The sequence below is a fragment of the Eptesicus fuscus genome, chromosome 2 (genome assembly GCF_027574615.1).
Source record: "Eptesicus fuscus isolate TK198812 chromosome 2, DD_ASM_mEF_20220401, whole genome shotgun sequence".
Taxonomy (NCBI): domain Eukaryota; kingdom Metazoa; phylum Chordata; class Mammalia; order Chiroptera; family Vespertilionidae; genus Eptesicus; species Eptesicus fuscus.
This window is the reverse complement of record NC_072474.1, coordinates 62387402-62400890: the sequence shown is the minus strand read 5'-3', so window position 1 is coordinate 62400890 and position 13489 is coordinate 62387402. Positions and strand designations below refer to the sequence as shown.

General features: G+C 43.1%; 1 protein-coding gene across 1 annotated transcript in view; it reads right to left on the bottom strand.

The window, feature by feature from the left end:
• The window catches only part of WDFY3 (WD repeat and FYVE domain containing 3), a 265989-nt gene that overhangs the window by 17649 nt on the left and 234851 nt on the right, over positions 1–13489 (bottom strand). The window contains exons 55-59 of the mRNA XM_054727645.1: positions 12748–12901; positions 6300–6391; positions 5867–6079; positions 1600–1747; positions 385–539 (exon numbers count right to left, since the gene is read on the bottom strand). Coding sequence (XP_054583620.1) covers positions 385–539; positions 1600–1747; positions 5867–6079; positions 6300–6391; positions 12748–12901 — 762 coding nt within the window. The remainder of the gene's footprint in view (positions 1–384; positions 540–1599; positions 1748–5866; positions 6080–6299; positions 6392–12747; positions 12902–13489) is intronic.

Genomic DNA, 13489 nt, shown 5'->3' with positions numbered 1-13489 from the left:
CTGCTGACTCTTGGGTGATGGGGTGACAGGTCTCTGTCAGCCATTTAAGAGAACTGAGATGATAGGGCCAGGCAGTGACTCACCAAAGGAGGCTCTCTGGCTGTAAGAAATGCTGACTGGCTAGGACCTCTTGGAGGGATTCTTTGAGTGGGAGGGAAACTGCTAGTCCCCAGAATACAACTTGCCCCAAGAGGCTTGTTCTGTAAGAAGCATGACTAGTCCACTCGCTCCTTTTCCTGCTCTAAGGCAGAGAGCTCTCCCTTCCTCTGGGCCTTGGAGGACCAGTTGACAAGCCTTTGGCCTGGGCTTTCTCCACCCCAATTAAGCAGGATACCCAGCCATGAAAGAGCAAGATGAAAGGAATGAGAAAGAAACGATGCAAACCTTGTCTGACTCATAGGTTCCCAGCCTGCAGCTGAGGTCTGCGTAGCCCCAGGCGAAAGTTTTGTTCCAGGTAGGTGGGATAAGCACCTTGTTCTGTTCTACTGCCAGAATGCCTTTGTCAGTGCACACTATTTGTCCCACAGGCTCCTTGAGTTCTACATAAAAGGAATCAACACATTACAACAGGGGCAGGGAAAAGGAACTTCATTATTCTATAGGGGATGGTAAAGTAATCCCAAATATTCACACAAGCATCCTGACAACAGGCCCTGAGAGGTGGAGCCTGGACTGTCAGTCCCCCAAGCTCTGCCGGGTGATGCTGACCTTGACCGGTGCTCTCCAGGCTTCCCCTCCAGCCTTGCTGTCTGAGTACCTGGGTGTGCTCCCAGCAGCCAGGCCTGCCTTCCTCATCTCTAGGGCTGTGCAGAGGGATCTGGGATGCTCCCAGCATGCCACGCATAGACTGAACCAATCTAGACCTCTGGCACCTCGCACGTTACAGCCACCCTAGACTCCCTGAAGAAAGGCCATGGTGCTCCCCCAGAGGCCCAGGTTCCTTGCTCTGCCCCGAATGCTGCCGATCACACCAGCGCTCCAGAACCCTTGCTGAGCAGAGGCTGGAGGTGGCACAGGGCGAAGTCTGTGTAATGAGGCAGATGGCCTAGAGCTGGTGGCCAATCCAATTATCCAGACTTTGAAGTGCCAATATTTGGATTTTTTTAGATGATAACTTCAAGACTTTGCAAAAACATTTTTTTTTTTTTTTGCAAAAACATTTTTTATTTTTTTATTCTAAGGGGGGAAAAATCCACTTGCAAAAGTACTTTTAGCTATCTCAAAATGCTTTTAATTGGCATATTAAAAATGCAGTCTTCTTACCATTATTTCTAAATTGGCAGAATATGTATAAATGGAGGTGGCAGAAGTTTTTCTACATGTACAATATCAAGGGTGAGCTACAGAGTTGGTACTTAGAATTTTCAATATCTTAGCAGGAGGAAGAAACCATTTTGGTTCTTTTTGGTAGGAAACCCAACAGGCCAAAACAGAAACATAGAAGGAGAAAATCTAATGAATATTTGGTGATTTAACACAAAAATACAGCACTCATTACAAATTACACTATTGTCATAAAGCAAAGTTGTTATTGCTCAACTAGGATTCTTAAATAATCCCACAGAATCAGGAATCAGAGGTTTATTCCCATCATCTTACCTTTGACAGGTGTCAGAGAAGGCCGCAAGTTGTCTAGATGATGGAAAAAGATCTTGTCACCTGTAAAGCCTGGAGGGACAGAGATTCCTGCATTGTCTCCATTGAGCCGACTCCTCACTCGCTTTGGTGGATGAGGTTTCTTAAATAGCTGGTATGAGATAATATGATATACTTTACAATGAGCCCTATTCCACGCCAGGTATTATGTTATTTCAGTTAAGCCTCATAACAACCAGCAGGTACTGCATTATCAAATTCCGAGGAAAGAAATTATAAGAGGCTCAGAGGCTGCCAGAGCTCTCCCACCTTAGGCAGCAGGGACAGGGCTATGACACTATGGTTTGTGTCACCATCGTGATACAATGATTTCCTAACTTTTCCAAAGTCAATTAATTTACTCAAACTATAGACAACTGACAGTGGTGTCTAAAGATTAACTAATTCTTTATAGATGGACACCGCTCTGCCACTGAGGGCAAGCAGACATTCTGTTTATTGGGCTATTTCTGGCTTCAGGTGGTTTTTCTCTGTACAACATCATTTTGGTCTCTTAGGTGTTGCTAATTTGCTGAAAATGTAAACACTGTTGCCTTCTTTTTACTTTGCCATGTTGTAAAGGAAGAAAGAAAAAAAAATCTTTGGCATTTCTGTTCAATATTTCTACAGGATTAAAAAGTATTAATGTACATTTGAAATGACTATTTTTCAAACAGTGTTCATTTTCAAAATAAGCGTTGAGCTATTTCCATCAGAAAACTGCTATCTGAGGAAGATAACTAGGGAAAGCTTAGAGCAGTGGTTCTCAACCTTTCTAATGCCGTGACCCTTTAATACAGTTCCTCATGTTGTGGTGACCCCCAAACATAAAATTATTTTCGTTGCTACTCCATAACTGTAATTTTGCTACTGTTACGAATTATTTTCGTTGCTACTTCATAACTGTAATTTTGCTACTCTACAGCAGCGGTTCTCAACCTGTTGAGAACCACTAGCAGGGTCGCCTAAGACCATCAGAAAACACAGATATTTACATTACGATTCATAACAGCAGCAAAATTACAGTTATGAAGTAGCAAGGAAAATAATTTTATGGTTGGGGGTCACCACAACATGAGGAACTGTATTAAAGGGTCGCGGCATTAAAGGGTCCACTGTCTTAGAGGAAGTGAGGTTTAAGATGAAAGTAACACCACCACACTATGAATTTGACATTCTGGATTTCCCAAGAAAAATGCTATGCACAGAGGAAGATATACATTGTAGGCTCCCAAACACTTAACATATTGTCCCTATTTTATCTACATACAGGGGTACAGTATCAGAATTCTGTTGTTTTCTACTAGTGGCCCAGTGCACGAAATTCGTGCATGGGGGCGGGGTTGTTCCTCAGCCCGGCCTGCACCCTCTCCAATCTGGGACCCCTCGAAGGATGTCTTACTGCCGGTTTACAGGGATCGGGCCTAAACCGGCAGTCAGACATCCCTCTCACAATCCGAGACTGTTGGCTCCAGCCGCTCACCTGCCTGCCTGATTGCCCCTAACCACTCTGCCTGCTGGCCTGCTTGACCCCAACTGCCCCCCGCTGCCGGCCTGCTCACGCCCAAATGACCCCCCCCCGGCCAGCCTGATCACCCCCAACTCCCCCCCCTGCTGGTCTGCTCACTCCAAACTGCCCACCCCCTCCGCTGTCCTGATCACCTCCAACTGACCCCCACTGACGGCCTGCTCATCCCCAACTGGACCCCTGCTGGTCTGCTTACCCCCAACGGTCCCTGCCATCCCATCCTGGCCTGATCACACCCCGGTGACCCAAGGTCCCAGCCCCTCCTTTTTTTCTTTTTCTTCTTTTTTTTTCAGCGCCTCCTTGAGCAGAGGCCAGGGCTGGCTGGAAGCAAGTATCTAGGATTTATTTATCTCTATAATTGAAACTTTGTAGCCTTGCGTGGAAGCCAGGGCCGGCCAGGGCGGGCGGGAAGCTTGGCTTCCTCCATTGCTGGGGCAACCCAAGCCTCCTGCTAGCTCCAGCTCCATGGCTGGACACCAACTTGGGTTAATTTGCATACTCACTCCTGATTGGCTGGTGGGTGTGGCTTGTGGGCATAGCAGAGTGATGGTTAATTTGCATGTTTCTCTTTTATTAGTGTACATAGAAGTTAATAATGACCCAAGCCTCTGAAGTTGTATAAAAAGACCCACACACTTGGAAGCATCTTTACAAATGAACATTTACTAAGAACTTTTATATGATGATCTCAGGACAGAGCCAGGCAAGGGTACAGAAAGAGGCATGGATATGGTGACCAGGAAGTTTAGATTTTTTTAGGACTGCTACACTTGATAGTACTCTATATCAGACACTGGAATATCCTAGAAATACATTATTATCTAGACTCTATCTTCTAGACTGCTTACCTCTTATACTCAAAAGTAGAAGAAACATCCTACTTTTAGAGATGAGCGCCTGGGAAAGGCCCCTGAGCTGATTGTCATCTGAATCCAGTGGTGCCCAGCAGAGCCATGCCCTGGAAACACACCTTGCCAGAGGCAGGTGTGTTGTCAGCCTGACCTTCAGCTCAGGTGCCAGGGGGTGGGTTTCATTATCTAAATCCAGCCAAGTACCAGGAACAAACACGATTATCTGGGCCCAACCAGAAGTGATGATTACAAACAAGCCACAAGAATGCACATAATCTCCTTTGTCTTGGGCTTTAGTAAAACTTCCTGGTATTTTGCTATATAAAATAAACACGCTGTATCAGCTCTGGGTCACTGTCTCTTCATCAGAGGACAGCTGTCCCACCCGGCCCCGGCTTTTTCCTTCTATCTCTGTCTGTCTCTTTCTTTCATTTTCTCAATCCCCAGCTGCCCCTACTCAGGAACTGGACCTCACTCTAGCCGCGCTGGACGTGGAAAAGAGAGAAATATTTATACTACATTTATGTATCTTATTTTTTAAAAATATGTTTTTATTAATTTTAGAGGGAGAAAGAGAAAAACATTGATGGGCTACCTCCTGCATGCCCTCTATTGGGGATTGAGCCTGAAACCCGGGCATGTGCCGTGACTGCGGACCCCTGAGTACTTGGGACGACACTCAATCAACTGAGCCACATCAGCAAGGGCTATCTTGATTAATTTTGTTCAGAATATTTTTTCCCAGAGGGTATGAGACATGGTTTCTGTGCTTAAAACCCTCTGCAGGAAAAAAAAAAAAAGGCTTAGCTAAGAGTCTTCAGCTGTGATAAGTGTTTATCAACAAGCATTTCACTTTACAGTAAACTTGGTTCCTTCACTGCGGGATCAGATTGCACCAGGAAGTGTAGTTAGAGGCTGTCCTGCTCTCTGTTCCTCACAGCTTTTCCATGTACAAAGACAAGCCATTGCTCTGTGTTCCCAGCTGTCAACCCTGGGAACCACTAGGTTGGTTAACCTACAAAAAGGGAGTCCAGGAGATAGGTGAAACAGGAACAGAGAAGGATAGTTGAGGTCAAAGTGTGGGCACTTGGGGAAAATGGATGGTCTGACCGCCCCAGTGCTGGTTACTGCTGGTGCACCTTCCCTCCAGGTGTGTCCTGGACAATGGGGACGAAAGAAGGGAGGGAGTCTCTTAAGGAGTTTTTCTCGTTACTGAAGGGATTAGAGCAGTTGGTGCAGGGTGGGTCCCAGGCACTCCCATGGCAGGTAGTCTCACATCACTTATCATACCTCTTTTAATTCAAACTACCAGTTCCTAAACTACTTACTACAAGAGCTCCCTAGGTGGCCCTCTGCTCCTAATTTGGCTCCCCTACCATGTGTGTGCGTGTGTGTGTGTGTGTGTGTACGCACACATGTGTGCATGACTGTGGCCAGAATGATCCTTAAAAATCTAGATATGACCATGTTATTTCTCTGCTTAGACTCAGCACTGGCTCATCACTGGCCTCAGGACAGAACCCCATCTCTGTGTATACTGTGCCCCAGATCCCACCTGCTTTCCTGACCAGGCTCTCCTGACCTGTTGCCAGGTCGTGTGCAGGTACAGGAAAGCACACCCTGCACTAGCCTGCATGGAAAACTCTCTATGAACAACAAAATTTCTATTTATTTGTACGTAAAAGGGAGGAGAAAGCAATACTTTTGGAACCTATTGGGTGATATTTATGGTCCTTAATTGAAAACTTAGTCTAAATTTAATTATTATATCATATGGTCATTGATCATCTAAAGAAATGTTACAGCACTTAAAAACTGAACCCGAGAACATTGATGATAAGACCATCCATACCTGTTTAGGAATCTGACCGAAGTTGTTAATGAACCCTATAGTGGCTGTCTCCTTCAGTGGGTCGTTTATGTTGTAGATATCCACTTGACCCTCATAAAACAGGTGGTGGAAGACGTTTACAGCTTCTACTGCGGCAGGGCCTTGCTGTTTGTAGCCAAAGATTAAGTCAATCCATTCATGCAGATGGGCACTCACATAATCACATTCCAAAGCCTGTAATTCAAAGCAAAGGTTCAGTCACCGGCTGACATTTATTAATTGCTCAGAAAGGAAGAAAATTGGCCAGTGAGCAATAGGAATTAAAATAACTAAAAATTATAAAAATATTAGTAATTTGACCAAATGGGTGATACATTGCTCAAGGTCCTCTCTTCATACTGTGGTCAATGACCCAGTGAGATCCAAGTTCAACTGCCAAGTGTACCCCCATTACCTCTCGGTGGACTCTGATGAATTCTCGTGGGTCCCCTTTGGCCCAGGGTGGGAGGATAACATCTCCAAGCTTGGTGCCATTTTGTTTACAGCCTGTGCAGTGGGATACATTAAAATAAGAATGAGAAAAATGTGATAAATAATAACTTCAGGTTAACATAACAGAGAAACAGTGGGTTTAGATTCATTATCAGAACCATGAAATCTTACCACCAGGACACTCAGAGATCATCTACTCTGCTATTTTCCTAAGTCTGATCCTTAGTGTACTTCCTCAGAGAGATTTATTAAGTGTTAGCAAAACGGAGGGGTGCTCACAGTCAAGTGACTTCAGGAAATGCTGAGCTATGCAAAGTTGGGTGTTTCTTTCCTGCAAGACTCCTCAGACACACGGCATTTCTCTAGGAGGGATATTACAACATGTCTGAAACTTAACTGACCATAGGAGTCCTTAATGAAACATTTTATGGGGCTACTGTTTTGAGTTTGGAAAATCCCCTCAAATTTAATCCCCTTAGGATGGATGGCTCATTTGGAAGACCATTAACATTTCTCTAAACCAGCGGTTGCCAACTGGTGGTCCACGGACCACTGGTCCTTGAGGTCTGAAAGGTTGGCGACCGCTGCTCTAAACTCTGTCTTTTTTAGGCTTTTCCAGAATGCTTCATGCTTGGTGAGTCATCAGTAGTTAACTAGTACTGAAATTGTCTTAATGCTCTGACAAAATTAAATTCTTGTCTTAATGCTCTGACAAAATTTTGCCATTCGCACGGAGAAGGCTAATGAAAGAATTCCCAACTCCTCAGTAACTTTCATTTTGCTCTCTTCACTTAAGAAGAAATGAGTTGCAGGCTCCTCCCTGGCCTGGGCCCTGGTCAGGGCGCATGCAGGAGGCAACCAATCCATGTGTTTCTCTTGCATAGATGTTTTTCTCTGTCTTTCCCTTTATTTTACACTCTCTCTAAAAATCAATGGAAAAATCTTTTCGGGTGAGGATTTAAAAAAAAAAAAAAAAAGAAGAAATGAAAGTGCCACTGTCTCCATGGGATATTTGGAATACATGGGGCTTCTCATATTTTTGATTCATTAATTCTTCCGAGAGCTCTATAGACCTGATATGTATTTTGCTGTAAAGATTCTCATTAAAGAAATAAAATCTGAAACACGACCTTTTGCTGTTAGTGTATCATTTAACAGAAAACAAACAAACAAACACATTTGGAAAGACTACCGGCTACCTGGCAGAAACAGAAGCACCATGTTGTGATAACGCACACCTAGTGATATTTATTCCACGTGTTCTTGTATTTCAGTGTATTGTTAAAATAATATATTCTGTTCATTTAAGTGATAGCCAGATAATCACCAAGGTATTAAAGAAACCATTTGCTATGAAATCTATCCACAACAAAATACATTAAATGGGACTGGCATCTAAGGAAACAGGTTCTTTTTTTTCCTTTTTAAAAATAACAACAAAAAGTTAACTTGAGCTTAGAGTTTTGCTAGGTACAAATCAGATGATCATTATAAAAAATGACTCGATAAACAAAAATGTTGCTTACTAGCTTAACAGCAGTTGGTTAGATAAATAGCTGCATTAGAAATTTTCACAGAGAAGTGCAAGTGTTCAAATTTTAGAACACAAAGACAGTTCCAAGTAGTGGCCAATAAAAACATTTTCCTTAGAAGCAATCTTGTTTTCATCATTGTTATTTGATGGGCTTATTTACAATGTGATATTAAGTGAAAGATACACAAATCAGTTTATTGTTTTTAAAGGAATGTCTTGACTAATTACCATAAGACTTAAGAAAAAAATATAAGAATCAACTTATTACAACCACTCCCCCCTTTCACACCCTCATTCCTGTACCTTAAAATGCCCTCCAGGCCTAATTTTTTGATAATGAGAAGTAACAATTCTCAGGCTATTTCAAGTATAATCTGCTTTTTAACTTTTTTCTCATAATCCCTAAATAATTATCTATCTAATAAAGAGGGAATATGCTAATTGACCCTCATGCCATCGTAAAGATGGCAGCGCCCACAGCCAATAAGGGAATATGCTAATCGACTGCCCTGCCCTCAAAGATGGTGGCCGTCCACAGCCAATAAGAAAGGAATATGCTAATTGACTGCCCCTCCCTCAAAGATGGCAGCGCCCACAGCCAATAAGTGGGAATATGCTAATTGACTGCCCACCCTCAAAGATGGTGGTGCCCACAGCCACAAGATGGCAGCGCCCAGTCCTCTCAGCCCCGCCCCAAGGCACAGGCAAGCCTCAGATGGCGGCTGCCCAGGGCTGCCGGAGGCTCAGGTAACCAGGGCTAGCCGAGGCTTGTGCTGCTGGCAGTGGCAGCAGCAGAGCTGTGATGGGGGTGTCGCCTTCCCCTGATCGCCGGGTAGCCTTCTGCCCCTGAGGGCTCCCGGACTGTGAGAGGGGGCAGGCTGGGCTGAGGGACCCCCCACTACAGTGCATGAATTTTCATGCACCAGACCTCAAGTGTGATATAACTGTTATTTAATCAGCACTATCTGCAGTTCTAAAACATCACTTAAAGGAAACAAGTCTACTAGTATAGAAAATGCTCGGTTTATCTAATCCTGCCTCTGAAGTGCCCCTCCAAGTACTCCCAGGGTGTGAGGACAAGAAGACCAGGGGTGCGTGTCACTCATTCCAAAAGTAGGGAAAAACTCCAGTGTTTTTGCTTTTAAATCATTTAGCATCTTTTCTGGGCAAAGGGGTAAACTATATTCTGCTGCTTTCTTTTTATGGAAGTGAAATTCACATAGCATAAAATTAACTATTTTAAGGTGAACAACTCAGTGGTATTTAGTACGTTTACAATGTTGTGCAATCATAACCTCTCTAGTCCCAAAACATTTTCATCAACCCCAAAAGAAACTTTGTACCCATTAAGCAGTTTCTCCCATTCCTCTCACCCCCTATCCCTGGAAACCACCTACTCAGGATATTCCACATATATGGAATCACACATTATGTGACCTTCTGTGTCTAGCTTCTCTCACTTAGCCTAATGTTCTGAGGTTCATCCATGTTGCAGCATTTATTGATACTTCATACTTTATGACTGAATAATATTCTATTATATGTATACTAGAGGCCCGGTGCACGGGTTTGTGCACCAGTGGGGTCCCTTGGCCTGGCCTGTGGGGATTGGGCCAAAACCGGTTCTCCGGCATCCCCCAAGGGGTCCCGGATTTCAAGAGGGCGGTTCTCGGTTCTCGGTTCTCGGGTGACACACCTGGAATCAGGCTCCCTCCTCTCTGGTTCCAGGTGCATCACCTGAGAACCACAGCTGCCAAGTCACCGCAGCTCAGCAGCTCCTGTGTTGAGTGTCTGCCCCCCGGTGGTCATTGTGCATCATAGCTATCTGTCGGACAGTTGAATGGTTGCTTAGGCTTTTATATATAGATTCCACAATTTGTTTATTCACTGATAGACACGCGGGCTGCTTCTACCATTTGGATATTATAGACAGTGCCTCTTTGAACATGAGGGTACATGCACTTGATGCCCTGTTCCAGTTCTCTGGAGTGGAACTGCTGGGTCATATGGTAATTCTATGTTTAACTTTTTGATAAACTTCTGCACTGCTTCCCACAGAGGCTGAACTATTTTACATTCCCATAAGCAACGGACAAGGTTCTAATTTCTCCACAGTCCTTGATGTTTTCTGTTAGTGCACATTTTTGTTTTTTTACATTACAAGCCATATTTAGATGTACATTGGCACCTCACTGTGGTTTTGATTTGCATTTCCCTAGTGACTACTGATACTGAACATCTTTCATGTGCTTATTGGGCATTTGACTAACTTCTATTCAGGTCCTTTGACCATTTTTAAATTGAATTGTTCATCTTTTTATTGTTGAACAGTAAGAGTTCTTCATATTTTGGACACTAGGCCCTTATAAGACACATCATTTTCTTTTATGAAGGTTTTCTTTTCACTTTCTGCATAATGTCTTTGAATGCAGAAAGTTTTAAATTTTGATCAATTTCAATTCTCTTTTTGTTGTTGTTGCTTGTGCTTTTGATATCCTATCTAAGAATCCATTGCCTAATACAAAATCGTGAAGATTTAATCCTATGCTTTTCTCTTATAGTTTTACTAGAGGCCCGGTGCACGAAATTCGTGCACGGGGGTGAGGGGGGTGCGGGGGTGTTGTCCCTCAGCCCAGCCTGCAGTCTCTCCAATCTGGGACCCCTCAAGGGACCTTCATTTTTTTCCTCCAGGAGTGTGGTGGAAAAACCCTAGATCACCTTGGATTCTTATAACCCAAATTACCAAGAACACTGCAAGTGGTGGCCTACAGGGAGCTTAGCCAATGAGTTGTCAGAAAAGGTATTTACTCTCAAACTGGTTTGGCTCAGTGGATAGACCGTGGGCCTGCAGACTGAAGGGTCCCAGGTTTGATTCCTGTTAAGGGCATGTACCTTGGTTGGAGGCACATCCCCAGTGGGGAGTGTGCAGGAGGCAGCTAATCGATGTTTCTCTCTCATTGATATTTCCAACTGTCTATCCCTCTCCTCTCTTCTCTGTAAAAAAAAATCAATAAAATATTTTTTAAAAAAGGTGTATCCTCTGCAGCTCATGCAGCCCCTGGGTTGTGTCCACTGGGCTAGGGGTGTGTCCCTGCCACCCAGTGGTGGCCGCCAGGGTCTCCGCACACCCCAGAGGCCAGCAGCCAGCCCCCGGTCGTGGGCGCCTGGCTGGGGGTGTGTCCCCAAACTGCCGCTTCATGTGCGAGCCTTTGCAAGCCGCTGGGGGCCGGGCGGCTTGGCACCTGCACCCACAGGCTTCGAGTGGCCAGGGGGCGTTCTGGGACCCCTGCCGCTCAGGACCTAAGCACGGGCCTACAGGCTAGGAGCGGCCTGGGTCCGGAGGATGTTTCCAGGACCCAGGCCGCTCAGCGCCCGCATATGCAAATTAACCGCCATCTTGTTCGCTCTGATTGGCTGTGGGCATAGCGAAGGTACGGTCAATTTGCATGTTTCTCTTTTATTAGGTAGGATGGCTTTAGGTCTTATAAGCAAATAGTGTTTTATGTAGTCTGTGATTTCATGAAAGAAAGATGATTTCTTATGAAGGTGAGTGTGACAAAGACACATGGTCCTTCTTTTATTACTCATGTGAAAGTGGAGCATTTGGTTGGGTTTGTAAGTTGTCTGGCCAAAACATTTTTGCAACACTGACTATTATAATGGATCCAGTGTTTCTGAAAGATTGAGGGTATCTCTTTCTGTACCTTTCCATGTTTGTGTCTTGGAAAGTGATGTCCCTAGGGAAGAGAGTCCTTCTCCAAAGGAGAACTGTAAGTGAATGTAATATAACACTAATGTGTAGCCATATGCAAATGCTGTGTACATATCAGTTGTTTTTCCTTATTTACTATCCATTCTATTCCTTCCAGTAACAATCACTCCCTCCAACTCCAAGTCCTAGAACTTGGTGCCTTTAGTTACTCATGGGTGAGGAGCTCCAGGACCAATCAGAAATAATGAGACTCAACTTCAGGACTTCTGCTGGGGCTACTCAGAGAGTCTTATTATCTTTTCCATTGGACCTGGAGCTGTAATTTCACAAAGTTAGGACCGCTGATGGATAAATTAAGTTAAAATGGTCTTTAAAAAAAATCACTCAAATAATTAGATATGAATAGTTTCCTGAATTTTCTGTTAAAAAAACATTTTGAGGTAGTATAGTAATGATTTATATGTTGAACTCTTAAATACAGCATGAAGTACAAGGCATAAAAAACATAAAACAGAAGAATATCTGAGAAATATCCTACAGTGGAAACAATGGAATCATTATATGTTTTAAAAGAAATAACCAAAAACATAGATCAGCAAACTGTGTTCCAAGAAACTGAAACTAAAGTCAAATCAATTTCCTGTAGCTGCTAGATAACACACTGGGAGCAGAGCACTGATGAAACTTCTCTCCTTTTTGTAAATGTTGATTTGGTCCTGTTTTTCTAGCAGGCTAAGAAATTTACTTACAGTTATGAAATTCTAATTTTAAAACATATTACATGTAAGCTGAGAATGCCTCAAGCAATACATAAGATTAAAATAATACATGAAAATTTGGATACACCACTCTTGGCTACTAATGGGTTTCAATTGTAATAATTTTCAAATAAATTTTTATCTCATATTCTTTTTCATTGACATAACAATGTTCTGACCAGTAGATGTAATCTGTGTCAGTTTATAAACGTTTCCCAGACTCTAGGCTTGAAACAGCCATTTTTCTTTTACTACTTAATCGCAGACACCCAATTACAGTAAACAGTGGTAGCGGAAACCACAAGGCCATCTCCTCAGTGTATACAGCAATCTTTAGAAAAGTGACTTATTTCTATCAATATCTTCCTGGATGACATTTCTGAGACAGTGCCACCGCTCTACGTACCCAGATCAAAGTTGTTGGAATTGAACAGGAATTCTGGTAAGTAAAAAAACTCTGGGATCAGTTCTTTTACGTCTGCCATGTTGTGCTTTGATGCTGAATACCAGGCCTCCCGCACACTGTGGAACATCCGGTCAGCCAGGTCAAAGTGGCCTCCCTGTGGGCAGAATCAGAAGGCATTGCCCTATTAGAGAAGCATTCCCACCTCACAGCTTCAGTCAAGCTCAAGGGCTTGAAAACACTAAGTAGAAGTTTGCTGACCTTTCCATTTCCCATCATCCTATGTCAAATACACTACATTTTAAACAATCACCCCCCCCAAATTAATCTAATTAATTATTTCTGGGGTATTCTTTACAAAGGGTGCTCAATGTATTTGTTTTGTAATCAGAGTGAAATCCAAATGTAAAGACTTTAAAAAGCCATTTAAAAAATACTAGTTTTTAGAGAGAGGCAAGACAATAAGGAATATCAATTCTTCTTTATTTTGATGATGCTCTCTTAAAGATTGTAGTCATTTACAGTTGGAGATGTTCCAGGTATATATATGCTTGACTAATTTCACAAATAACATTACACTGAAGTTCCACACCAATGAGAACTAAGTGGAGAACTAGGAAGGTGATCAAAAATATATAGGTTGATAAAACAAATTCAAATAGAAATGGGATTTCTTTTTCCCACCACCCCCTTCCTCAATCAAGCTCTTTATACTGTGTTTTAAGCAAACACAGAATAACAGTCT